The 26,505-nt window shown below is 36.2% G+C and overlaps 3 protein-coding genes across 10 annotated transcripts; all 3 read left to right on the top strand.

Annotated features, from left to right (window-relative positions):
* Positions 1 to 1,182: 1,182 nt before the first annotated feature.
* Positions 1,183 to 8,248, top strand: LOC112737387 (trehalose-phosphate phosphatase A). 7 transcript variants are annotated; one of them, XM_025787275.3, is made up of 14 exons: positions 1,183 to 1,664; positions 1,945 to 2,024; positions 4,578 to 5,063; positions 5,158 to 5,298; positions 5,386 to 5,457; positions 5,567 to 5,695; positions 5,787 to 5,843; positions 5,960 to 6,061; positions 6,199 to 6,276; positions 6,382 to 6,451; positions 6,532 to 6,602; positions 6,700 to 6,792; positions 6,896 to 6,922; positions 8,004 to 8,248. In XM_025787275.3, exons 3-14 carry the CDS (start codon positions 4,773 to 4,775, stop codon positions 8,208 to 8,210), a joined length of 1,338 nt encoding a protein of 445 aa, XP_025643060.1. In that variant the 5' UTR covers positions 1,183 to 1,664; positions 1,945 to 2,024; positions 4,578 to 4,772; the 3' UTR covers positions 8,211 to 8,248. The 7 variants fall into 7 exon arrangements, with proteins under 7 accessions (XP_025643060.1, XP_025643064.1, XP_029147297.1 ...); XM_025787279.3 differs by lacking the exon at positions 8,004 to 8,248 and adding an exon at positions 7,066 to 7,508; XM_025787277.3 differs by having other exon boundaries at positions 1,433 to 1,664; positions 1,945 to 4,485.
* A 2,047-nt stretch (positions 8,249 to 10,295) lies between these two features.
* Positions 10,296 to 10,784, top strand: LOC112732734 (uncharacterized). Its single transcript, XM_025781494.1, has one exon. The coding sequence runs from the start codon at positions 10,296 to 10,298 to the stop codon at positions 10,782 to 10,784; it is 489 nt and encodes a 162-aa protein (XP_025637279.1).
* Positions 10,785 to 17,790: 7,006 nt separating this feature from the next.
* Positions 17,791 to 25,999, top strand: LOC112737389 (acid beta-fructofuranosidase 1, vacuolar). Of its 2 annotated transcripts, XM_025787281.3 has the most exons (7): positions 17,920 to 18,401; positions 18,608 to 18,616; positions 23,300 to 24,156; positions 24,615 to 24,776; positions 24,887 to 25,131; positions 25,232 to 25,319; positions 25,732 to 25,999. In XM_025787281.3, exons 1-7 carry the CDS (start codon positions 18,035 to 18,037, stop codon positions 25,933 to 25,935), a joined length of 1,932 nt encoding a protein of 643 aa, XP_025643066.1. In that variant the 5' UTR covers positions 17,920 to 18,034; the 3' UTR covers positions 25,936 to 25,999. The 2 variants fall into 2 exon arrangements, with proteins under 2 accessions (XP_072067379.1, XP_025643066.1); XM_072211278.1 differs by lacking the exon at positions 18,608 to 18,616 and having other exon boundaries at positions 17,791 to 18,401.
* Positions 26,000 to 26,505: the final 506 nt, after the last annotated feature.

The raw sequence follows: 26,505 nt of genomic DNA on the forward strand, positions 1-26,505 counted from the left end.
TGTACTCCATATTAATTAATTATTAATTACGTACAATCGTTTAAATTTCTCGATTAGAAATTGTTTATCTATATATTTTTTTTTATCCAAATGACAAAACTTTCTCTCATAATTTAAAATTCTTTATTGATTTTCAATTATTAAAGATGGTGACGGTGTTATAATTTCATCAAGTAAAACTTCTTTTTTTTTTTTTAAATTTAAGAATAATCTTAAATAGAATTGTTTTTTGTTTTTTTCTTATATTTAACTTTAAGTTACAACAAAAAAATGGCTCCTAACATATCAATAGGTTATAGAGATTACTTACATCAATTACTTAAATAATTAGAAATTAATTAAAAAATTTAAATCATAAAAAAAAACTGTTCTTTGAAAAATAGTCAGAAACCATAAAAAACAATTTCTCTCCTTTTAATATTTGCTCTACTTTTTTAATCGGTTGATAGTTGGTTAAAAAAAAAGAGCTTTTAGGAAAAAACAATATTCCTCTTATTAGTTATTACCCTATGTCATAATATATAAAATTTGACATGTTACATAATATGATTCGTAATAATCTGTACATTTATAGAAAGAAATATTAGGTACTTCAATTAGTATGTTTCATCCCTAGTTCATATAAAAGAATTTAACATCTTGATTAATCTTTCCTTAATTACTAGTTTATACATTAATAAAAACATAAATAAAATGCTATGAAAGCAATATGGATTGGATGTGAAGTTTAACAAGATTATTGAACCTCAAAATTTCTACTGTACCTGTTACTCTACGCAGATCTACGTGTCTGTTTGTTGGTTGGCCGGGACAATATGGGGTCATGGTCATGCATGAAGGCCCATCCCCATGCCACTTCACCTCATCATGAGGCCATCATTCGTTACAGTGGACCCCACCTCTCTGACACGTGGGACCATCCTACAGGCCGTCCACGACAATCGCCACCGTCACCGACGACTACCACTCGTTCGCCCCCGTTCTCTTCCTTCCACTCTAATAAAACGACATACATGGTGGGCCCCATCCCACAACGTGGCCACGTCGACATCGCCTCACTTACACGTGTCCCTACGCGCTTCGCCGCCAACTCGCTCCGCCACGTGTCTCTCTGGCCCCACTCCCTTTCCAATGTGCCTTCGGTCGTTGATTCAATGCGCAAACCAATGAAATCAAATCTTTGCCCTTCGGATATTCAGTTATCAGTTACACGGTTACCACTATCCCTCTCCCACGCGCCGTGAGATACACCACGCGCCGTCGCAATTGAAGCTCACGCGCTTGAAATCGAGATTGAGTTTCTGTATCGTTTTATTGAATTTTATTGGTGGGGTGGTGGTGTTTCCTAATTCAACAACCGACGAAGGTTTCCTTGTAAAGCACGTTTCGTGAGGGTCGAAACGCTATAAATACGCCTTTCTGATTTAGCAGTGTTTTTCTCTCCTCTCTCTCTTCATTTCTTTTCTCTTTCTCGCTCTCTCTCTCTCTCATTCTGTTACGTTCTCTCTTTTTTAATTTAACACTTTCGCTTCTCTCGCCGCTTAAAAGCACACCGTTTTTCAGTACCACTCCATTATATAGCTTCGTTCTTGAACCCTAATTCTTCGTTCTTGTCTAGGGTTTGTTTGGTTTCGGTCTGTTTTAATCATTAATCATATTTTCAGGTAAATTTCTCTTTATTCTGCTTAACACATTGCCTTCCCCACTGTCTCTTTGTTTGGCTGCCGAGAATTTCTCTCCAAAAGGGGGATTCTAGCTGATATTTTTTGCGCCGAACAAAGGTGTGGGTTTTGTGGTTTGTGTGGGTTTTCGGGGGGGGGGGGGGTGTTCTTTATGCTTTATATTCGCTCTGTTTTGTTGGCTGCCAAACTCTGAATACTGGTGGTTCATTTTTTTTTGTTCCCTTTTAAAATTATTTTTCCTTTTTTTGTTTCCTTCTTCCAGCTAGATATCTGCATTATTATGAAAGAAGATTAATGAGAAACCTTGTTACGTTGTTCGCGTGGTTGGAGCTCGTTTATTAGGTAAGCTTCTTCTTCTTCTTCGTCATCTTCTTCTTCACTCTATATTCATGAGAAAAGGCTTTTAGCTTTCTGAAGGAAAACAAAAGGGTCTAACTTTTTTAACAAAGCTCTTTCCGAAACCCAGATTCTGAAAGTTGGCTCCTTTTTGTGAGAAAGTTTCCTCTGTTTTTTTATTTATATATATAGATATTTTAAAAATGGTGATTGGGGGGTAGTTGCTTGACATTCAAGAGGGTCGGTGGCATTTTGACTCGTGATTGTTTCGCGTTACCTTCGCTTTTAATGATTATTATTATTATTAATAATAATCTAATATTTAGAAGATTTGGGAGCTAGTCAAAATCTACGACACCCCTCTTTTTTTATTAATATATTTAATATTGTTAGAAGAAACTTTTCTTCCTCCCCTATTAATTTCTTCCAGCAAACCATCGTTTACTTTGACTGATCGTTGCATGATTGGTTAATTCAGTTTTTTTTCGGTTTTCTCCCGACCGGGAGATGGGTACTGTCGACTATTGATTCTGATTTGTCTCTGCCTTTAGAGCTGTTCTTGATTAAGCTGATGTGATGTTATTTGTTTCCACCTTTTTTTTCCTCTCTATTTTTTCTCATTGCTTTGTTGTGCTTCTCATTAAAACTGTCATGAACTATTTTAAAATGGATAGTAAATATAATGGAAAAAAAATTAAGCAAAAAGTCAAAATTTGAAGTAGATGCCGGTCCATATTCAGTTAAAGTGTTTAACCATTCATGGGTTGTTTCGTTCCTTCTGAGTATTTTTCTTTTGCACAGTGAGGAAATTACTTGTACACCAGAATTTACACACAGTTTGTGGACTTTTTTTTTTAATTATTATTGTTAGTTAGCAATTTTTATTGATATTCCATGTCAGTTTGTCTATTTCTTTGCAGAATCTTTATTTATTGGGACCCTTTGTATTATTGACTGCCATGCTTTGTAGGGCCATTATGTGTGGTTGCATATGGTATTGTTTTGATGTTTTCTTTCCCATCCACTTGGTGGGGTAGTAGGGCACTACATTATGCACAAATCAGCATCTGATTAATTTGTTTCTATTAGCACAGTTCACCTGTTTATACTTTCTATTTTCCTCCGCTTCATATTGGTGGTTGGATTTTCTTTTCCTTTTCTTTCTTGTATTTGTTTCTTCTCCTGATATTTAGTGCAGTTCTCATTTGTTCTGATATTTTTCTCTGCATCGTGTACTAGTCATTCTTCCTGGTGATTTTTGCTGTGCTCAGTAAGTTTGTTGATGATTATTTTATGAAACCATAGCAGTTATTGTTATTAGCTTGTTGTTCTGAAATCAATATCTACAATTGTTGTGTTGAATTCTCTTTGGTCAATATCTTTAAAGCAGCATCTTATGTGACTAAGCATGGAATTGCTTTTCATGTTTTAATTCTTCTAAACTAAGTTTTTTATCTCTGAAAATTGGTAAAATTGATCTTTTTTGGGTAATACTTCACTCTGTATGAGTCTGCCCTGTGTTTGATATATAGCATCTTTTTGTTAGAATGAATTTTTTCTTTTCTTTTTTATTTTTAAAGATGGAACTGTTGATATGATAGTCAATGAGGCATGATGAGAAAACTGCACTAATACTTGGGTGTGTGTCAGCAGCTCCTGTTGTAAGCAATAATTGAGAATAAACCCACAAGTTGTTAACTTTTCCTCATCCCTTTATCTTCTATTACAAAATCATGCTAGAATGTTTGACTTTGATGAACTTGCAATAGATGCTTTTTCTTATGATATAAATACATGAATTTATATGATCCTATTGAATTACTTCGCCATGACTCATGGTCAGCCTCAGCGGTCAATAATGCAAATTTGGCAACTAATGCCAAGTTGTGCCTTGTGTATTTCACATCATTAGTTCACTAAAAGGAGGATGGGGTCTTTACTGTCTTTGGATTTTTGTGAACTGCAATTTTGGGCCAATCATTAATTGGAAGAGTCCTTCTAAATATGCATAAATAAATGAAAAGGAAGAATCAGTGTCAATTCATTGTTTTTCGCTTTCTTCTTTGTTTTTTTTTTTTCCTTTTATTCTAAAGATTTTATTTCTTCTTTACACGGATTGTAAAAGTTAAAGCTATATAATTAGGCTAGTGCTAAAAATAGTTTCTAAAACTGTCTCCTTTACCTCAACCTCCCTTCTCCCCTGCTTTGCTTGCTGGTTGCTTCATGTGACTGTTTAATATTCTAGACATCTCAAGATCTTTGTTATTTATTGATTTGGCATTGACCAAAGCGTTTTCACGTGCACTGTTTCACCTCATAGATGTCAGACCTGCAAGTAGTTTTTCCTTTTCTATTGTAGGCTGCACACTGTTTTGAGTTTATACATTTACCATTTTTGGAACCCATGTTTGCTGTTTCAAATGGAAAAATCTCCTTCACTTTCTTTTAAAGGGTTGATAGTGAAAAGGTGGGCTCAAACTTGGGTGCCGTTTATTTCAATTTATCTGTCACTAGATAATGACATCAAACTAAGGCAATTCATATTATCATTATTTTCAGGAGCTCAGCAGTTGATGGACTGTTACCCCAAGAGCAGTGACAAGATAACATTGAAGAGGTGGTTTTTCATTGATAAGAGAGTTGGGTAAAGTGGAAATCTGATACATAGATAATAATAGTTCAATTGGTGCTCAATACTCCTTAAATTTCACACATTGTTGCCGTAATATCAAGTGGTTCACAAACCTGGATCCCATGGACTTGAAATCAAATCACACCCCTGTTCTTGCTGATGCTGCACCCATAACAAAGTCAAGACTGGGTGTGCATTCAAGTTTATTGCCTTACTCCCCAACCGGGGCGACCTTTCCACATGGTATGCTATTGACTATCCCAAGGAAGAAAACTGGACTTCTTGAGGATGTTCGTTCTAGTAGTTGGTTGGATGCCATGAAATCATCTTCTCCTCCCCCCAGGAAGATAACGAAGGATGTTAGTCATGGCTTTGCGTCACATGAATCTGATGCTGCTTATTTTAACTGGCTGGTATTGCATACTTTCCTAGAAGTTAAATTCCAGACTTTACAAATTGTGGAGGTTACTTATGCTATTTCTCTCTTTCATTTTGTTAATTTCACAGCTAAAGTATCCCTCAGCACTTACATCTTTTGAGCAAATTACAAACTATGCAAAAGGGAAGAGAATAGCCTTGTTTCTGGATTATGATGGAACTCTTTCACCGATCGTCGATAATCCTGACTGTGCTTTCATGTCTGACAATGTATGTAATGTTACCTGGAACTTGAATCAAAAAATTATCCTTTTCTAATTCGTCACTTTCTGATTTCTGATCATACAAATTCTGCAGATGCGAGATGCTGTTAAAAAGGTGGCTGAATATTTCCCTACTGCTATTATCAGTGGAAGAAGTCGTGACAAGGTAGCTTAACAGCTGAAATACAAGAAAAGATTTTCTTCCTCATCAAATTAGCTTTATTTCTTGATATGTTGGTATTGATTCTAACTTTTGTTTCACCCTATTGGCTCAGGTATATGAATTTATAGGACTAACAGAACTCTATTATGCTGGTAGTCATGGTATGGACATCATTGGTCCTGTCAGGCAGGCTGTACCTGATAACCACCCTAATTGCACCATTAGGTCTACTGACAAGCAGGTAATGGGGGTTTGTAGTCCATATGTATAAGCTCATTTTTCTTCTCAAGCTTTCTTCTAAACAGTTTTCATGATTATCTTTAACATGACAGGGTAAGGAAGTTAATTTATTCCAACCTGCTGCTGAGTTCTTGCCCCTGATTGATGAGGTAGGCATATATTTCAAAAATACCATCATTATTTTGCATTTTGGTTTTTTTTATTTTTATTTTTTATTTTTTTATTTTATAGGATGCCATATCCTGACTGGATTTTGTTTTGACAGGTGTTTGAGTCTCTTGTTGAGAGTACAAAAGATATTAAAGGAGCAAAAGTTGAAAACAATAAATTTTGTGTGTCTGTACATTACCGCAATGTAGATGATAAGGTACAGTCTCTCGTCCTCTAATGAGATAAACCACAGTTAGCAGTATCATTACATGATAACGGAGTAGCTTTTCTGCTTAATTATTTTGCTCTTACAGAGAGTTGTTAATAATTTTCTTCTCTCAATTTAATATGCAGAGTTGGGATTTGGTGGGGCAGATTGTCCATGATATTCTGAAGGGCTATCCACGTTTGCGACTAACTCATGGGCGCAAGGTATATCTGAGTGAATCTTTCTACTCTTGCTTTGGGGGATTTAACTGTGACGGATCCTTGGCATGGAGTTTTCCTTGTCGTAATCTCTGCTTCACTATTTTTCAGGTCTTAGAGGTCCGCCCAGTGATTGACTGGGATAAGGGAAAAGCAGTCACGTTTTTGCTCGAGTCACTTGGTGAGTTCTATCCCCTTTCTTGAAAATCAGAGTTCTTTGTTTTTCGCATTAATGACTGATAAAAATTTATCATTTTTCAGGGCTTAGCAATTGTGATGATGTGCTTCCTATATATATTGGAGATGACAGAACAGATGAAGATGCATTTAAGGTAATAATGAGCGCTTTCATGTCCACCTTTCTTTTCCATTTACTCTGGAGGTTTGGTTGAATAGTGATCTCAAATGAATTCATTTTTGTTCTAACAGGTTCTGAGGGAGGGAAATAAAGGTTATGGGATCTTAGTGTCCTCAGCGCCAAAAGAAAGCAATGCAGTTTACTCTCTCCGTGATCCATCAGAGGTACTTCTTATATTCTTCGTGATGTTCTGCTGCTGCACTTGTTTTGCTTGCAAATATGCTGTCTTGGATCTCGAGTTGTGATTCATTTGTTATGTGATTGCAGGTGATGGAGTTTCTCAAGTCTCTTGTGGTATGGAAGTCAAGCCCCCTAAAAAGCCTTATATAGTGTATAGAGTTGAATTATACTCTAATATATACTATAAACTATATAATATCATCATCATGGTAGTGATAATAAAGACAGCCTTATGTTTTCGATTTTGGGTTTTCTAGGAAACATGCCAAGAGGTTTCCTGCAGCAGGTTTGCGCACAGAAGACCTCTTATGGTAGCTACAACCTTGTCGCTACCTTGTTTTGTTCAAACTTCAAATCTCCTTTGGCAATTGTAAATTAGCCACTCATGTTTATGTCTCAAAAGGATTAAAGAAAAATATGCAGAGAAATTTTTTCTTTCTTTGTTATTCTTTCTTTCTTTTAAGCCCAAAGAGTGTTTATATTTTTAGTTTTTACTCACTGGTGCCTCCAGTTTTGGTTACTGTATCTTAACCACTTAAAAGGGAGTTACATATGCAATTATTATTAATTTATTCTTTTTTTTTTAATGTTCATTATTATTTTGGAATGGAATATACATGTATTTATGGCTGTCATGGCCTTTGCCATTTGCCAATACTATATCATTGATTATGAATGTTATTTTTCCGGTGTCCAAAAATCTGGAAGCGAATTCCATCATGGGTCGATGTCTTTTGGGGTCCAATAATTCAAACTTGTGATAGAAATAGAAAGCAAGCAATAAAGCTTTCTAGTATTTGTCGTTGTCTGTATGGCTATTTCCCGTCACATAAATATGATATGATTGGTAAAACCCAACAGTAAGCATTTATCACTATCAATATTTATTATATGCTACAAATGCTAGCTTGGTTCATAAATATTGTGGAATGTGGAGTGTTGATCGAAACAATTGAATCATAAACAATCAACTCGAGGCCTGCTGCACATACTTTGATAAATGATAATAGTGAAAAACAAAACGCATAAGTAAATCCAAAAGCTCTTGTTACAACCCAAGACGAGATCAGAGTTCAAAGTTCAAACCATTGATTCAACTTTTAGTTGTGTTTAGGTTTTTTTTATTTATTTCTCACTGTATCTCTCAGTCTGACAAGCCAGACACTAATCCGTTGACTAATGAGTTGTTGTGCAGGATTCGAAGATTCGAGTCTACCCAATTTGGTTGTCGTGCAGGTTCATACATACACAGGTTCAACGACCCAATACATTTGGAGTAGAGCCCAATGGAAAATATTCATTCCCCCTCTCCTCGAATGAAAGGATTTTGGACCTTTGGATCAAACTTTCATTTGAGGTGTCAGATCCATGTGAATTGTATAGAACTATACACGAAGAGTAATGCAGAGGCCCATATCAGATGGCAAATTAATTGCTTCTTAAAACGTTGCACTCCTAGTCCCCCCAAAAAAAAAAGAACACACGTCACACTCGGGTTCAATTTTCAGCTAAGACTACTTTGTGATTTGAGAATTCTATAGTGTGTGTACTTGGGGCGTGAATAGTGTAGTAACGAATAAATAAAAAAAAAAGACTAAGAGCAATAGGTTAGAATTTAAATTCTTATGAAGTTAGTAAAGCAACAAAATAAAAGTTAACTATACTTAAATTAATGTTAAATTATATAATCTTGACTTATGAGAAATAAAAAGAAAAGAATATTAAAAATTCATCAAAATAATAAATGTTTTCTAAGATTTCTCGCAAAAAGAAAATAACATAGTGACACCAATAAAATGAAATAAAATGTGTGGTTTAACAACTGGCAAAACGGCAGCAGCGGACATGCAAGAAAATAGTAGTGTAACAGATTTGAATTGGAAAGAAAGCTTCTAGAAGTTATATGAGTAAGCATACATATCAACAAAAATTGAGAGAAAGAGATGAAGCATTGAGCAAATACGTTTTGTGGGAGTCATTCTTCCTCTTTTTCACAATTAATTTATTATTGCATATCTGAATTTTTTTTTCTAAATCTGATTATTGTTATCATAGATTATTCTTGAGTCATATCTTAGGTTATTTGGTTCTTCTTTTTCATTTCTGTAAAAGAATAAAACTAATATATCATATGAGAAAAATTAGGAAGAAAAGTCACGGATTTATTTTCCGTTATATCTTGATTTCTAGTGTAAAAATTTTGGTTTGAAGTTCTGTTTTGGCACATATAATATTGGTTTAGAGTTAATTCAGCGTTTTAGGAAGCTCAAGTATAGAGCTTCATTTCTCTTGGCGTGGAAATCAGGTTTTGATTCAATTGTTTATTTTTTAAAATTGGTTAATGTATTCTAGATATATATTTAGTAAAATTTCACCATTATTAATGTAGACACTAGATATAAATATATATTTATAATTGGAGGTTGAATAAAGGTACTTTTCTTCTTTATTACGTGTTTTTTTTAGTTTAAATTTTTGAGACAGAATAAAAATTTTTCGATCTCAAAAGACCTACATTTTGGTTGAACTTAAAAAATTAGGTTGATCCAAATTTTTCTTTTCAAATTTTATAACCTGTTCCGGCCCAGCCCACCAATAACCTGGGTCTAGACATGAATAGTCGACCCGACGGGTCGCTCAATCCGAACTAGGAGGTGACCCGCACGTCGACTCCTCATCCACGTACTACCTGGACAACTAGCGGAATCTTCTAGGAAGGTGGGCCTGACTACAAGAGGCCCACACAGATACGGACTATAAAAGGGGAGGAACTTATCCCTCTCCAGAGGTACGTCACCTACTCTAACCTTAAACCGCTGCCTTTTGTACGGATACTGACTTGAGTGTCGAAGCCCTTGCAGGTGGCCCACCACATCGTCACTCCACAGATCCAACCAAGCATATCCCTCCAGCATCCCAGCTCGCACCCAGGTCGTAACCTCTTCGAGTTTCTGCTCCAGCACTAGTGCAACCCGACCTACCGAGCGCCCGAGCAAACGAACATTGGGGCCGTATGTGGGGACCTGACGCGAATGGATTTCCTTTTGGGAGAAGAAGGGGAGGAGGCACGCAAGGAAGAGGGAATCCGCCTGATGAGTAGGTCAACTTCCGTTGCCTCTTCCCATGAGCGCATGAGAGTGCGTTCCCGTAGAGACGACCCACCCTATAGCTCCCACGAGAGACGCCCCTTCGGCGGTACAGGCGACGACAGTGCAAAGATCATGCAGGAGTTGCGCCACCGGTGCAGAACCTCGAAAGAGAGCTGGCAGCGAGGGACCGCTATCGCCCCGACCACAGTAGAGACTCTCGTCCCAGTCTATATCGCACCCGATCTCCCCCAAGGAGGTCGGAACCGCGAGGAAGGAGCCCCCGGAAAAACAACGAAAGAACGCGAACTGACGCTCGATCACAAACTACCCAAGACAGGTTGGAAGAGCATGGAGAGACCCGCAGAGAGAGAGCGAGAAAACGACGAGACCCCATAATCATGGGTGTGACCCTTTTTCATACCTCAATCCTTAAGGTCCGGTTGCCAAAGAACTTTGACAAGCCCACGGACATGAGGTACAACGCGACGAAGGACCCTCAGGAGCACCTGACGGCCTTTGACTTTGAGGCCAGGATGAACCTAGAGGGTGTTGGGGATGCGGTCCGATGTCGAGCTTTCCTTGTAACGCTGGCGGTCCCCGTGATACGATGGTTTAACGCTCTTCCGCAAGAGTCCATTACGGCCTTCACAGATATATCCCGCAGCATTTTAGTGAAGTTAACCACACGCATCGCCAAAGCTAAACACCCGATCAACCTGCTGGGTATCACCCTAAAAGCCGAAGAGCTGACCAAGAAGTTTCTGGATAGATTCAACAATGAGTGCCTAGAAATCGACGGTCTAACTGATTCGGTAGTCAGTCTGTGCTTGACGAATGGCCTACTGAACGAGGACTTCAAGAAATACCTTACTACCAAGCTCGTCTAGACCATGCAGGAGATCCAAAATCTGGCACAAGAATACATCAATGACGAGGAGGTTAGCCAAGTGGTGGCAGCCAATAAGCGGTAGCCGATCAACTCGCCTCCCCGTCAACCCGTGTATGCAGACAAACCAAGAGAGATCCCAAAGGAAGGGGCATCGGGGAAGCAATCCAAGCGCCGTGTATGCAGACAAACCAAGAGAGATCCCAAAGGAAGGGGCATCGGGGAAGCAGTCCAAGTTGTTTTCTCAGGTGGGAAAGTTCACTAACTATACCCCCGTCACGGCTCCTATTGTCGAAGTTTATCAATAAATTGCGGACAAGGGCATCCTATCAAACCCCAGCAGCTGAAGGACAGGACAGACGGGAACAAGAGCTTGTATTGTGACCACAAAGGCTTTGTCCACAAAACTCAGGACTGTTTCAACCTAAAAGACGCCTTAGAACAGGCTATTCGCGAAGGCAAATTGACTGAGTTCTCTCAATTCATAAGGGAGCCGAGAAGAAGAGAGCGTGAACAATTTGAGGAAGACCGAAGCTGCACCGTAAAGCCAAGGCAAATGTCCAATGAGAATCCTGACAACGCCCCGAAAGTAGTCATTAACGTCGTGGTAGGACGAGATGCACCCCCAAGTCAAAATCGGCAGTAAAGAAGGATGCCAAGGTCCTAGCCGTGTCAACGGGAAATCCCAAGATTCCATCCAAGGAACCTTCCGAGATATCCTTCAGTCTGGAAGACCAATGGTGCCACGATCACCCCGAAAATCCACCCAAGGTGATCACGGCGATGATCGAAAGACGCTTCGTCAAACGGATTCTCGTTGACACAGGAGCCGACTCCAACATTATGTTTAGGAACATGTTTGATGCCTTGGGGCTCAGAGAAGCCGATCTCAAGACCCACCAACATGGGGTCATTGGACTGGGTGACAACTATATAAGGTCGGACGGGATAATCTGTCTCCCGATCTACGTGAAAATCGGCAAAAGTAAGAGGTTGGTAATTGCGGAGTTTGTTATTTTGAGAGACTCCACAACCTACAATGTCATCCTTGGAAGGAAGACCATCAATGAATTTTCAGCTGTTATATACACCAAGTTTCTAACAATGAAGTTTGTGCTGACAGCGGGACGATTGGTTCCATCAGGGGAGACTTAGAAATGGAGGTTGCTTGCGACAACGCCAACCTTTCATTGAGAAAAAGGTTAAAAGAGGCATCTGGGGTGTTCCTGGCTGATTTAGACACAAGAGTAGATGACAAGCCAAGGCCAGAACCCCAAGGTGATTTAGAAAAGTTCCGAGTTGGTGACATGGAGAAAAAGTTCACCTTCGTGAACAGAAAACTCCCTCATGAATTTAAAGGACCTCTCATGGAGGCCGTCAGAGCAAACGGCGACCTGTTCGCCTGGACTCCAGCCGATATGCCAGGGGTAGACCCTGAGTTTTTCTGACCAGGTGGCCAAACAGACGGCTAGCCTGTTAGAAGCGGGATTCATTAGGGAACTGGAGTACTCGACGTGGCTGTCAAATGTGGTTCTCGTCAAGAAGGCTAATGGAAAATGGAGAATGTGCGTCGATTACTCGGATCTCAATAAGACGTGTCCAAAGGACTCTTTCCCCTCCCGAACATCGATTCCCTGGTAGATGCAACAGCAGGATACCAGTTCCTAAGCTTTATGGATGTGTACTCTGCGTATAATCAAATCCCGATGCACCTACCTGACGAGAAAAAAATGACGTTTATAACTCCAGCTGGGACCTGCTGTTATAAAGTAATATCGTTCGGACTAAAGAACGCAGTAGCTACTTACCAGAGGCTGATGAGCAAAGTTTTTAATAACCTTATCAGGAGGTCAGTTGAGGTATACATCGACAATGTCTTGGTGAAAATAGCTGAACCAGGCAACCTAGTTGGTGACCTGGAAGCCGTCTTCGAGGCGCTTCGAGAACACAACATGAGGCTCAACCCCCTCAAATGCGGATTTGCCATGGAAGCTGGAAAGTTCTTGGGCTTCATGATAACACAGGGGGGTAGAGGCCAACCCGGACAAATGTGAGGCCGTCCTTAAGATGACGAGCCCAGGATGTATCAAGGATGTGCAGAGGCTGGCTGGAAAGCTCACAGCCTTGTCTCACTTCCTCGGAGCCTCGGCAGCGAAGGCCCTCCCTTTCTTCAATCTGATAAAAAGGGGAATAGCCTTTGAATGGATCCCGACTTATGAGGAAGCATTCAACCACTTCAAAAGAATACTTTCGGCACCCCTTGTTCTCGGCAAGCCAAAAGAAGGCGATCCCTTTTTCTTGTATTTGGCAGTAACAGAACAAGCCATGGCGGCTGCCCTCATCCGAGAAGAAGACAAGATACAGTAGCCGGCGTATTTTATCAGTAAGGTGCTCCAAGGGGCGGAGCTAAGATACACCAAGTTAGAGAAGCTGGCATATGCCCTATTGATAGTCGAAGGTTGAGGTAGTACTTTCAAGGTCACCCGATCATCCTAAGAACTGACCAAGCCATACGTCAAGTTCTACAAAAACCCGACTTGGCGGGCCGTATGATGATATGGGTGGTCGAATTATCCAGTACGACTTGCAATATGAACCGAGACATGCGATCAAGGCCCAAGCAATGGTAGACTTTCTAGTGGAAGTGACGGGAGATTCGCCCGAAAGCACGGATACACGGTGGAAGCTTCATGTTGACAGAGCCTCCAACCAAACGTTTGGGGGAGCAGGTATAATCCTTAAAAGCTCAGTGAGAGTGATCTATGAGCAAGTTCAACTTCCCGGTTTCCAACAAACAGGCGGAGTACGAAGCCTTGATAGGGGGCTTGGTCCTAGCTAAAGAGGTCGGTGCATCGAAAGTTGAAGTCAACAGTAATTCTCAAATTGTGACCTCTTAAGTTAAAGGGAGTTACCAAGTCAGAGATTTCTTACTTCAAAAATATCTAGAGAAAGTGAAGAAGCTATGTAAGGATTTTGAAGAGGTAATGGTTCAGCATGTATCCAGGAAAAAGAACGCCAGGGCTGACCTCTTGTCAAAACTAGCAAGCACAAAACCTGGCGCGGAAAACCGATCTTTGATTCAAGGATTAGCGACGAAGCCATCGGTAGCCCGGTGCGTAACCCAAATGCTAAACCCTCCTTCGTGGATGGATCCAATTCTTCACTTCTTGGAAAGTGGCAAACTCCCTGAAAATGAGAAGAAAGCTAGAGCAACAAGAAAAGAAGCAGCTAAGTATGAGGTGACACAGAGGTAGCTGTATAAACGAGGGCTCAACCAACCTCTACTAAAAATGCCTACGCCCCGACCAAACGGGTTACGTCTTAAGTGAAGTTCATGAGGGGTGTTGCGGCCACCACATCCGAGGAAAAGCATTAGCTAGGAAGCTCGTCAGAGCTGGGTATTATTGGCCTACAATTATGTTGGATGCACAAGAGTTTGTCAAGAAGTGAAGAAAATGTCAGGAAAATGACAACTTCTACAAGGCTCCAGCAAGAGAATTAAGCTTAATACTGGCCTCTCGACCTTTCGCTCGATGGGGAGTCGACCTCTTGGGACCATTTCCGGTCGGCCCTGGACAAGTCAAGTATCTGATAGTAGCCATCGACTACTACACTAAATGGGTAGAAGCGAAGCCACTAGCCAGCATATCATCGGCAAGTTGTCAAAAATTCATGTGGAGAAAAGTGATCACCAGATTCGGAATTCCTAAAATCGTGATATCGGACAATGGGATGCAGTTCGCAGACAAGAAGTTCGGGGAGTTCCTCTTCGGGTTAGGAGTCAAGCAGAAGTTTTGCTCGGTAGAACACCCACACAGCAATTGTCAGGTAGAAGCTGCAAACAAAATCATTCTCAAATGGTTGAAGAAGCGGCTTGATCAAAAGAAGGGCTCGTGGGTAGACAAGCTAGCCTCGGTCTTGTGGTCTTATAGGACAACACCCTAGTCCTCCACCGGAAAAATGTCTTTTTGACTTACCTATGGAGTAGACGCAGTGATCCCAGTTGAAATTGGGGAGTCGAGTCCGAGGTTTCTCCTCGGCGGTGGTGAAGAAGCCGTAGAGAAATACTTGATTGATGAGACCAGGGACATGTCCCATTTGTCAAAAATTGCATTGAAACAGAGAATAGCGCTATGGTACAACGGGAAAGTGCTCGGCAGGAGATTCGAGAAAGGCGACCTAGTATTATGGCGCAATGATATTGGGTTACTGACCCCAGGAGAGGGCAAAATGACGGTGAACTGGGAAGGCCCATACAAAGTAAGGGAGGCTCTCGAAAGAGGCGCTTACAAGTTGGAAAGGCTCGATGGGAGCGAGGTCCCGAGAACATGGAACATAGTGAATCTGAAAAGGTTCTATGCGTGACTTTCTAGTCCTCTATCCCAATACCTTGTCTTTTATTTTAAATGTTTTGAATATGTTGCCTTTACTGCGTACTTAATTCAATCTTAGTCCTGGCAGTATCGGCCGATGTGACGGCTTTAGTGAACTTCTTTTCCAGGTCAGCAACCTTGGCCTCCGCCGCTGTCGCCCGACTCGAAGCGGCACCGAGCTGGCTCCCCATGGTCAACTCCCGGTTGGTAAGGCGGGCCACGATCCCATCAGATATCTTTAGCTTTTCTTCCGTGTCTGCCAATTTAGTCTTGGTGGTTTCCATCTCAGCTTTCAAACTGCTGATTTCCTGCAGCGCCGAGCGGTACTTCCCATTCAGTACCCCAACCTGGGCTAAAACGGATTCCGCCTTCCTCGCGATAGTTGCAGCACAGAGCATGTAACAGTAAACCCACTTAGCCTGAGAGGCCAAATCACCACCATGGAAAAAGTCCTCATTGCCTGGTAAAAGTTGGGAGTCAATGAATCCCCCAGCCCACCAGCGACCCGGGTTCAGACATGAATGGCCGACCAGATGGGTCGCTCAACTCGAGCTAAGAGGTGACCCGCACGTCATCTCCTCATCCATGTGGTACCTGGACAGCTAACAAAAGCTTCCAGGAAGGTGGGTCTAACCACAAGGGGCCCACCCAGGTACAGACTATAATAGGGAATGGACCTTCCCCTCCCCAAAGATATGTCATCTACTCTAACCCTAAACCGCTGCCTTCTGTACGGATACTGACTTGAGCGTCGGAATCCTTGCAGGTGGTCCCATCACATTGTCACTCCGCGGATCCAACCAAGCATATCCCTCCAGCATTCCAGCTTCCACCTAGGTCCTAACCTCTTCGAGTCTCTGCTCCAGCACTAGTGCAACCCGACCCACCGAGAGGAACATAACCCTTGATTATTTTTCTTTGAAATTAAATTTAGATTAGATTTAGAGTTGAATTCGGTTTAATTTATAAATATTTTATTAAAAATAGGTTTATAATTTAAAAATAGACCCTTTTTTACTTGGATTCATAATTTTGTGTATATATCTTAGTTAAAGATTTATGTACATAATGCTAAAGTTTTTATTAAGAACCTGCTTGAATATACCTGTAAAAGTTAATGAATCACAAGGGTTGGGTGATTGGCATGAATCTCGCCATTTTATCACTTTCCTCCCTTCTACATATCAATTTTCACTTTCGTCATCATGAAATCCACACAGTTCATGTTTATATTAACTAATTATTACTTTTTAAAACCTTTATTTTTTATTTTTATTTTTTCCCCATATTTTCTTGTCAATTACAAGTTACCACTATAGCTTTAATAACTACCTGCTACCATATCATATTTTATAAACTTTCGTATTCATATTTTAAATAATGTTGACCCTACTCATTTGTTGCTATGATAAGAGGTGGTCCAAACTCCACAGACATGTTCAATCAAAATCTTTATCGTCCATGTATTTTGAATTAAAATGCATGGCCTAGAAAACTATTATTTTATCCTCAAATTCTTCTTAATATATATAATTATATATTACTAGTTGTTTTAATAATTCAATTTTCCTTGTTGAACCTTTTCCTATATGATTTCAAAGTTCTTTAGAGAAAACTTTAATTGCACACTTTTGTAGTAAATTCATCTTGTTCTTTTCTATTATAATGAATAATGAATTAGTTGTTTTACCATTTCCTAATAATAGCACATGTGCTCCACTTTTTATTTTTCTTCTTCTTCTTTTACTACATATAGTACCTAACAAAAAAATTTACGTGATTACTCTTGTAAATGTTAAAAATAGGTAGAGATATAGAAAAGAAAATTCATATATAACAGTATTATGATTATTGATTAATTAATAGTAATTTTGAGTAAAGCCGCCCAACAATGAAGAAATCAATGCAAGCATAGGCTTGTTCCCAGATTGCGTGCAGCCCCTGTTTGATTGATGGTCAACATGATGAATTCCGATTGTGTGCAAGCCATGCTTACACGTCCAATATTGTAATTATTAAAAGTATAAAATGGCTGTAATATAGATAATTTAACCTTTTTTTTTTTTATTAAAGATAGGGAGTCTCGAATCTGCGACTTCTTAGATGAATATAAAAAGATTATGCTATTTAAACTATAACTCATTGACTTAACTTAATACTTATATAAATGATTGATTTCTCGATTTCTTGAATTCTTGACTATAAAATATAATTTGAACCCCCTTCAATAATTATTAATGGAGTTTAATTAGAAAATTAATTTATTTTAAGTCAACTATCTTTTTATTTTAAATTTTAAATCTTAAATTTTAAATTCTAATTCTAAATCTTAAACTCTCAAAAAGCATAAAATAAAAAAATATCATAAAAAAATAACTAATTAAAAAATATTTCTCTATAATTATTAATATATATTCACACACCAGAGAAAAAAACAATGATATATATAATTTTTTTTTATTGAAAACAAAACATGTCTCTGGATACTATGTAAAATTGTAATATGGGTGTGAGTGTAAACCTAATATTAATTGCTTTTTTATATTATATATGTTTGAATTTTCAAATTTGGATCCCAATTAAAATCCTACCTGTCCTTCCATATTAGCCACAAATATACCCATAGATTTCCATGTTCTTTTGTGTGGCCTCCAATTATGTTGGATCCAATCATCCAACTACCAATCCAACATAATTCAACATGTGCTATTTTGTACTATTATTTTATTATTCATTATTTTGTTACCTACATTTCAATACTTCCCTTTCTTATATAATATCTTCTTCTTCTACTTCTCTCTATTCATCACTACTAGTCATTTTACTTTACATATACATGATCATTTGCACTAGCTAGCAAGCTAAAAGATCGATCATAATGGGGGGTATCAAAGATGATGTAGGACATGTTCCTTTGCTAGAAGCTGAAGAAGAAGAAGAAGGATGGAGGCCCTTAAGGTTAAGGGGTAGTTACCTTGGCATATTTGGCTCTATCGTTTTCCTAGTGTCAATGGCTGCACTCATCATATACCAAGGCCATGATTATTATGATGAAGCCAAAATAGAAAACAAGGGTAACAACAACAATAATTACAACAAAGTCCCTAGAGGAGTAGCTGAGGGCGTTTCAGCAAAGTCAAACTCTTTTCTTTCCGAGACTACTCCTTCTTATAATTGGACCAATGCTATGTTATCTTGGCAAAGAACAGCTTTTCATTTTCAACCCGAAAGGAATTGGATGAACGGTAATAATATTTTTTATATATTAATATATGCTTGTTGCCATGCACAAAATTATTATTATATATTCTACGTGTGAACTATGCTTTTTAAACTTTATTTTATTTAATTACCTTATGAAAAGGCCGGGTGATTAATTAAAAATTTTCTCTCCTTCTTGGTGTACTGGGGTTGCTCTTGTTGATGGTCAAATTGGTTGAGTCTTCTTCAGATCCAAACGGTACGTTATTTCTATCCCTTTTACATAAGACTTGATTGATCCATATGAAGTAGCTAAGAAAATAAAAAATAGAAAGAGAATGGATTAATGAGGATGACATGTTGAGATGCAGAGTTAAGAAGTTGAATACTACTTATCCATCAGATACAGCTGGTATTGAGTATTGATTGACCTGACGATGTTGTTAATGTGAGTAATTAAATATTGAATACTAATAATGCTAACCGAGTGAAGCTAATGAAAACGAAGACAAACATTGGCAATAATGTAAAGGTGATGGTACTTTTAAAGATAGATGTTAGTTGAACAAAAGGGATCATTTAATTCATTAATTGTCTATTTTTTTTTTTGGTTTCCCACGGTATCCCTCAACCCGGCAGGTCAAAGACTAATCCGTCGCGGTACTGAGCTCCATTTAAGGGTTTGCCGCTGACTCGCGGACTAATGAGCTAACCACTAGACCAACCTAACTTAGTTATTCATTAATTGTCTATGACTAGACCATTCCTAACTTTTGATTTTGGGTCCACATAAGCCCCCTCTTGTGTTTTGGATGTGGCACATACAATACTCACTTCAAAATATTGCGGAAAAGTATAGGTAACTAATTACGATGCCAACTGCAAGCAATTAATAGTAAATTTAATTTTAAATTAAAAAAAATATATTTTTACGCTCACGAAAACACACACTTTATTACTCAAATCCATAGCATTTCGAAATTGCGATCTTTTTCTCTTCTGCTGCTGTGACGTCGCCGTCCCCTCTCTCCTGGTCCTCCGCCGATCGTCACGCCGCCACACACTCCTGCCTCCTTTTCCAAACGCTTCTCACCTCGATACCCATCTCCTCGCGCAAGAACAGGCGACGGCGATCTCCCTCTCCTGACGTCGCCTCCCCCTCATTCTTCGCGCCACCGGCCCCTCCTGGTTCGTTGCCGGTCGTCGCGCCTCCGTACACCCACACCACCTTCCAAACGCTTCTCATCGCGGCGTCCATTACCTCGCGCAAGAACAGCGCGGCCAACCACTCAATTCCTCGCGCAAGATCTTCTTCTTAGTTTTAAATGATTTATTTTACTAATTTTGGAGGTTTCTTTCTATTAAGGTTAAATATTTTTTTTTATATTTTATATATTTTTTTTAATTTTGAATAATTTTTTAATAATTTTAAATAATTTTTTTTATTTTAAAATATTTTTTATCTAATAATTTTGAAGATCTAGTTTTGTCAAATTTTGAATTTTTTAAAATAATTTTGACTACCTCATGTTTTTTAGGTTCTGAATGTTTTTGTTAAGTTTCGAATGTTTTATTATTAGGTTTTGAATATTCTTTTTATGATGGTATTCTTTTTCGTATTTGTAAGTTTTGGATAATTATTTTTATTTGTTTTGGATATTTCATTTTTCTAGGTTTTGGATGTGTTTTTTTTTGTATGTTTTGAATGCTTTTATATGTATCTTCCTTTTCGATTTTGAATTTTTTTAATAATTTTAGATTTTTTTTTAATTTTTGAATTTTTTTAATATTTTTGGATGTTTCGTTTTGTTAGATTTTGAATTTTTTAAAATAATTTTGGATATATCTTTTTTGTTAGGTGTTGAATGTTCCTTTTTGTTATGTTTCAAATGTTTCTTTTTAGAATTTTACTAGGTAAACAATGACTTTTGTGAACAATGAGTTCTAGAATTGATCTAATAAAGTAAAAAATACTTCACTCTCAAATTATCCTCTAAAACACATCTAGTGAATTGAACATCCACCTATTATTAACTGTGCATGAGTAACCCGAATCAAAATGAATAACCATCCAATTAAAAATAATAAACATAATCATCTGCATACCTATTAAATTAAACATCCGACATATCTATTATTCACATTGTTTAGTATTCTCATTATCTACCTATACTTTTTCTTTTTTTATTAGGTTTTGGATATTCTTGTTTTAATGATTTTGGATGTTTATTTTCGTTGATTTTTAATGTTCCTTATGATAATTTAAATTCATGTACTTTTCAAAGAGAAAATTCAAAATGTAAAAGTTGCTAATTGGCCAAAGTTAAAATTTTATTATTGGATAAATAAGGACAAAAAATACACTTGAAATATCTTGGCACTCACAAAAATTATCTCAAATTTTATTACTGACAAAAATATTCTTAAATAATTTATAAATGTGTCAAAAATGTTCAACTATGATCAAAGACCTACTTCGTTAAAGAAAAAATGTGACGCAACTCACTTACTAATTTCAGACTCTTATTTTTTATATAAAAAACTACGTTTGTCACATTATTCTTTTCCATTAATGTAGAACAATTTTGTTCATAAATATATATTTTTGTCATATTTTTAACTAATTTAAAAATATTTTTTTCAATAATGAAATTTTAAAAATATTTTTATTAGCCACAGAATAATTTAGATATATTTTTAAGGGTTTACCCGGAAAATAATAATGGCCATATTATTAATCAATAATTATATTAACTTAAATTTTATCAACAAACTATATTAATAATTACAAAATAATATGGAATATATAGATACACGTTTATTCTATTATAATTATACCTACATATCTAAATATTTTAATTAGATCAATTATACATAAATAACAAAAATCAAGCAATAACTTTTTCAACAATAGATGCTATATATTTTCAATTTTTTTTTTCTATATCTACATTCATTATTATGTCCACATATAATGGCGAAATATCTCTCAGTCACATTTTTTATTGTTCAACTAACATTCTATTTCATGCAATATAACTAATTTAATGACAGCGCGATAAATTTATCCTTAAATTTTAAAGATATTTTTTTTGGTCGGGTATAAATTCTCTCGGCCATTTTAACTAACATATTTCAATAATATTATGGTTTGCCTTATCTTCTATTTTCTTATTTTTCTGAATAATGCAACTAAGATAATTAATATTTTTTTATTATTAGAATAACATTTACTCCAATTTTATTATTAGAATAAGTTAATTAAAAAATTTAATTAGCCAATACAATTCCCTTTTTTCCCTAAACTTTTTTCAAACTTCAATAAAGATATTATTATCTAATAATTAAATTCATTGATCTACTGTTTTTTATTTTTGGTTTAATTTCATTAACTACTTCAAAGTCTCGAATCTTTTTGGCCTTCTTATTATATCGTGTTAAAACTTATAGCTGGATCACGTTAAGAAATTATGTAGAGCAATCGATCTCGAAATAATATAATAAAAAACAAAATTTTGTCAAACTCTCTGATTTAAATACGATTTCTTAATTTTTATAAAAAGATTTTTAAGTGTACCGTTAGTAAAGTACTTATTGTACCATACGAATCCATGCATGTTTCTTGTCGTATTGTTCACTTGTGTACACGTGAAAATTTTGTAAGATTTTAATAGATTATTATATCATATTAAATAACGCAACTTAATTAGCCGTGGTCATTTCATTAACTACTTGTTTCCCGTATTTATCATGTACCTATCTTGATTAATAATTGGTCAAATTATTATGCTTGTACTTTTAAGATTAAAAACAGGAGATGGAATTTGAATTTGTATTTGATAACTCTTGAATTTGGCAAAGGCTTTCAAATCATAGCGAAACTTCTTAACGTTGAAGATTTGTTTAGCTTAGGTGATCAGATAACAAATGAAACAAATTCTATTTACACCATAAAATATATGTTTGACTTTTAGTTAACACCTATGTTGTATGGTATATATGCCCAACACTTCATGTTTGCGTACTGAAGCTATGTTCAGTGAATTGCGTTCCATATTTCATACACGCACGGGAATTAATTTTTAACTATAATTTAGAAGAGTTTAATTTTAATGTATTTAATCGTGTAAAATTCATTCAATTATATTTATTTTTTTAGATAATTAATTACATAATTAATATAAAAATTAGTTATTTTTACTCATGTAGTCTACTATTACATGATTAAATGTATGTGTATAATTATTTTACATTGAGAATATATTAAAATTAAATTATAATTTAAAAAGGTCAATTTATTTTTATCTTTTATAGTCATATATAAAATATAGCCAAAATAAACAAACACCAAGGTCAAGTCTAATATTGGATTATCAATTCACCACATGAAATGTTTTGTTTTGAGTATAAATGTATAATAAAATCTTTAAAAAATCCCATAATAATTGACTTCTTTGTTGAGAAAATTCAGGACCCTATAAGAGTTTTACTTTGAAAAACATTCTCCATCTGAATTTCGTTACATTTTTTTAACTCATTTTTCCTTAGAATTCAATTAAGAAATCTTTTTTTAGTTAATATTAATCAATATTTTGAAATTATTTTTTTATCTTGAATCATAATTCGAAACTTAAATTTATCAAAAAAAATAAAGGTTAAAAATCAATTTTATAATAAAAAATTATTAAAGATTTACGTATAATTATTTTTAATTTTTATATAAAATTAATATCTAAAAATAGATAATTTGATATATTTAACTAAATAACAAACTAAGTATAAACTAAAATTAACTACCAATATAAAATATATATTAAAAATTAATAAAATCACACATATATTTATATAATAATTAATTTTTAATATACCCATAATATTTTTTTAACTAAATTGTGATATAATTTTTTTTAACTATTAATTTTATATAAAAATAACTATGTAGGTCCATTGTTTCACAAGGGTTGGTACCATCTATTCTACCAATACAATCCCTTTTCAGCGGTGTGGGGTAACATCACATGGGGCCACGCAGTATCAAGGGACCTCATTCACTGGCTCTACCTTCCAGAAGCCATTGTCAGAGACATGTGGTTCGACATCAACGGTGCATGGTCAGGCTCAGCAACGCTCTTGCCAGGTGGCGAAATCGTGATGCTCTACACCGGCTACACCGACCAACAAGTGCAGGTTCAAAATCTCGCATACCCCGCCGACGCATCTGATCCCCTCCTCCTCAATTGGGTCAAATACGCCAAAAACCCCGTCATGGTTCCCCCACCCGGCATCGGCCCACACGATTTTCGCGACCCAACAACGGCCTGGTTCGGCCCAGATAACAAGTGGACGCTCACGCTTGGGTCAATGGTCAATGATTCTGGCCTTTCCTTGGTTTATAAGACAACTGATTTTATTAACTATGAGCTTAATGACCACTTCCTGCATATCGTTCCGGGTACGGGTATGTGGGAGTGTGTTGACTTTTACCCGGTTTCAATAAACGGGTCGGTTGGGTTGGACACGTCAGCAAATGGGCCAGGTGTCAAGCACGTGTTAAAGGCGAGTTTGGATGATACAAAGCTGGACTATTATGCAATTGGGACATATTTTATTGAGAATGACACGTGGATACCCGATGACCCGGATTTGGATGTGGGTATCGGGTTGAGATTGGATTATGGAAAATACTATGCTTCAAAGACATTTTATGACCAAAATAAACAAAGAAGGGTCCTTTGGGGTTGGATTAATGAATCGGATAGTGAGGTTGCTGATATCACAAAGGGTTGGGCATCTCTTCAGGTAAATTAATCACATTTTTCTTTTAAAAATAAATTAATTTTTTCTTTTAATGATCAATTTAGACCCCACTATTTTACTCTAGATAGTGGATACTCTTTACTTTTAAGGTCATATGAAAGCACTTAAAATTTTAAGTATAAAAATATTAGATTTGTGTCTATACAAAAATATTTGGTCCAAACTTTAGACACTAATATTTGATGGGTAGATCTTTGATTGGAACATGTGGCACTTTTAAACATGTGCTACTGACCTGTTGTACCAATTTCAATATGATAATAATGCCTAAATTCAAAAGAAAAAGAAAGAAAATAAAAACAAAGAACTTTAGTAGCACAAAGAGTCAATTTTAAAAGTTTGACACATTGTAATTAAATTTTATAGATTGATGGGTAAATTAATTTAATTATTAAGGATTTCTGATCCACAAATGTTTGTGTTTTGGGTGCTGGAATCAGACTATTCCAAGAACAGTATTGTATGACAAGAAGACTGGAACTAATTTGCTTCAATGGCCAGTGGAAGAAATAGAGAGTTTGAGACTTAGCAGTCATGAATTGAAGGAATTATTGGTTAAACCTGGCACAGTAGTGCCATTACATATTGGCCCTGCAACACAGGTTTGTCCATAGTTATTGGTTGCATTGTTACAACTTGTATCTCACATTAATCATGGTTTTACTTTACATTTTTTTTATTTTTATTTATTTATTTATTTTTTGTTGTTCAGTTGGACATATTTGTTGAATTTGAAATAGAATTGCTGGAATCAGAAGGGATTGTGAATAATGTTGAAGGGTGTGGAGTTGGTGCTGTTGAGAGAAGTGCTTTTGGACCATTTGGTATTTTGGCTATTGCAAATGACGAACTTTCTGAACTAACACCAATTTATTTTCGTCTTTCAAATTATGGAAATGGAACCTCAACTACTACAACTACTACTACTTCTACTTCCTTCTGTGTTGATGAAACTAGGTACTATTAACTAATCAATCATCATCATTCATATTTGCCTCTGTTTTTATTAGGAGAAAGTGACAAAATATATATGAGTTGTTGTTGGATAATAATGCAGGTCATCAAAGGCACCTGATGTATCAAAGCTAGTTTTTGGAAGCAAAGTGTCTGTTCTAAGTGATGAAAAACTATCATTAAGAGTATTGGTAAGTAGTGTCAATTAATCTATTTGGTCTTGCGTGGTTTAATTTACGAGATAATATTTAAATTGGATTCTCAAAAATCATACATAAGTTAATATGGTTTATTAAACTGATAAAAAATTCAATATTTTTAATTTAGTTCTTGAAAGATATTACCGTGAGCCAAATTGATATGTTAACTTTTACTAATGTATCACTAATGATCGCTGACATATGAAGTTGTCACATGACATGTTAAAAAAGGTGTCACATACATCAATAATAAAAAGTTAACATAAAAACCAATTTTAGACACATTAATATTTTTAGAAATCAAATTAAAATATTAAATCTTTCAAAAAGACCAAATTAACTAGTGTGTGGTGGAATATTAACCTAATTTTCATGACAATTGAATATCTATTTATATGATTAGGTGGATCATTCAATCATCGAGAGTTTTGCACAAGGAGGGAGAACTGTGATCAGTTCTAGAGTTTATCCAACAGAAGCAATCTATGGAGCTGCAAGATTGTTCCTGTTCAACAATGCAACAGACATTAACATCAAGGCCTCCCTTAAGATTTGGCAATTGAACTCTGCTTTTATACGCCCATTTCCCTTTCACAACACTCAATGAAATTAAATGCCAAAACTATATATACATAATTGCATCCAATAAAAGTATTATGGTTCACTTGCTATTTTGCCGCACAAGAAAACATAACCACTGAAAAAATCATGTAGTAAAAAGTTAAAAAACCATGTATATTAAATTGAGTTTCCCTGCTATTATTGTTTCATAGTTATCAATTAGTTAACGAGTATCCTATTAATTTTTACATTCCTTGATCCTCATAAGTCATAATAGTTTCTTTAGGGTAAGTTATATATCCTAAACAATACTGAAATATACGGTGAAATCTACCATACACTCTTTAAAATAAAGGGTAAATTACTCTTGATAACATATACAGTGATTATTATAAATTATCTTTCTACCAGAACTTTAAGATTCATATTATTTTTTCTTTTCTTTTCAATTGACACTATATTTCTCTTAAAATTTGATAACAATATCATTATATTTTTGAAAATCTTTACACATAGTACCAAAAATACAAGACAAATTTCTCTACTGCAGTAGAATTGAGGGATAAAGTAGCGTTTACAAGATTATTACTATTTAGACCATTGTCACTACCGCCCT

The sequence above is a fragment of the Arachis hypogaea genome, chromosome 13 (assembly GCF_003086295.3).
Source record: "Arachis hypogaea cultivar Tifrunner chromosome 13, arahy.Tifrunner.gnm2.J5K5, whole genome shotgun sequence".
NCBI lineage: Eukaryota > Viridiplantae > Streptophyta > Magnoliopsida > Fabales > Fabaceae > Arachis > Arachis hypogaea.

Coding starts and splice junctions, on each gene's coding strand:
- LOC112737389 (XM_025787281.3), top strand. CDS start 18,035: ATGGGGGGTATCAAAGATGATGTAGGACATGTTCCTTTGCTAGAAGCT. Junction 24,777..24,886: donor ATATTGGCCCTGCAACACAG/GTTTGTCCATAG, acceptor TTTGTTGTTCAG/TTGGACATATTTGTTGAATT. Junction 25,132..25,231: donor TTCTGTGTTGATGAAACTAG/GTACTATTAACT, acceptor ATAATAATGCAG/GTCATCAAAGGCACCTGATG.
- LOC112737387 (XM_025787275.3), top strand. CDS start 4,773: ATGGACTTGAAATCAAATCACACCCCTGTTCTTGCTGATGCTGCACCC. Junction 5,064..5,157: donor CTGCTTATTTTAACTGGCTG/GTATTGCATACT, acceptor TTAATTTCACAG/CTAAAGTATCCCTCAGCACT. Junction 5,844..5,959: donor TCTTGCCCCTGATTGATGAG/GTAGGCATATAT, acceptor TTGTTTTGACAG/GTGTTTGAGTCTCTTGTTGA.
- LOC112732734 (XM_025781494.1), top strand. CDS start 10,296: ATGGGTGTGACCCTTTTTCATACCTCAATCCTTAAGGTCCGGTTGCCA.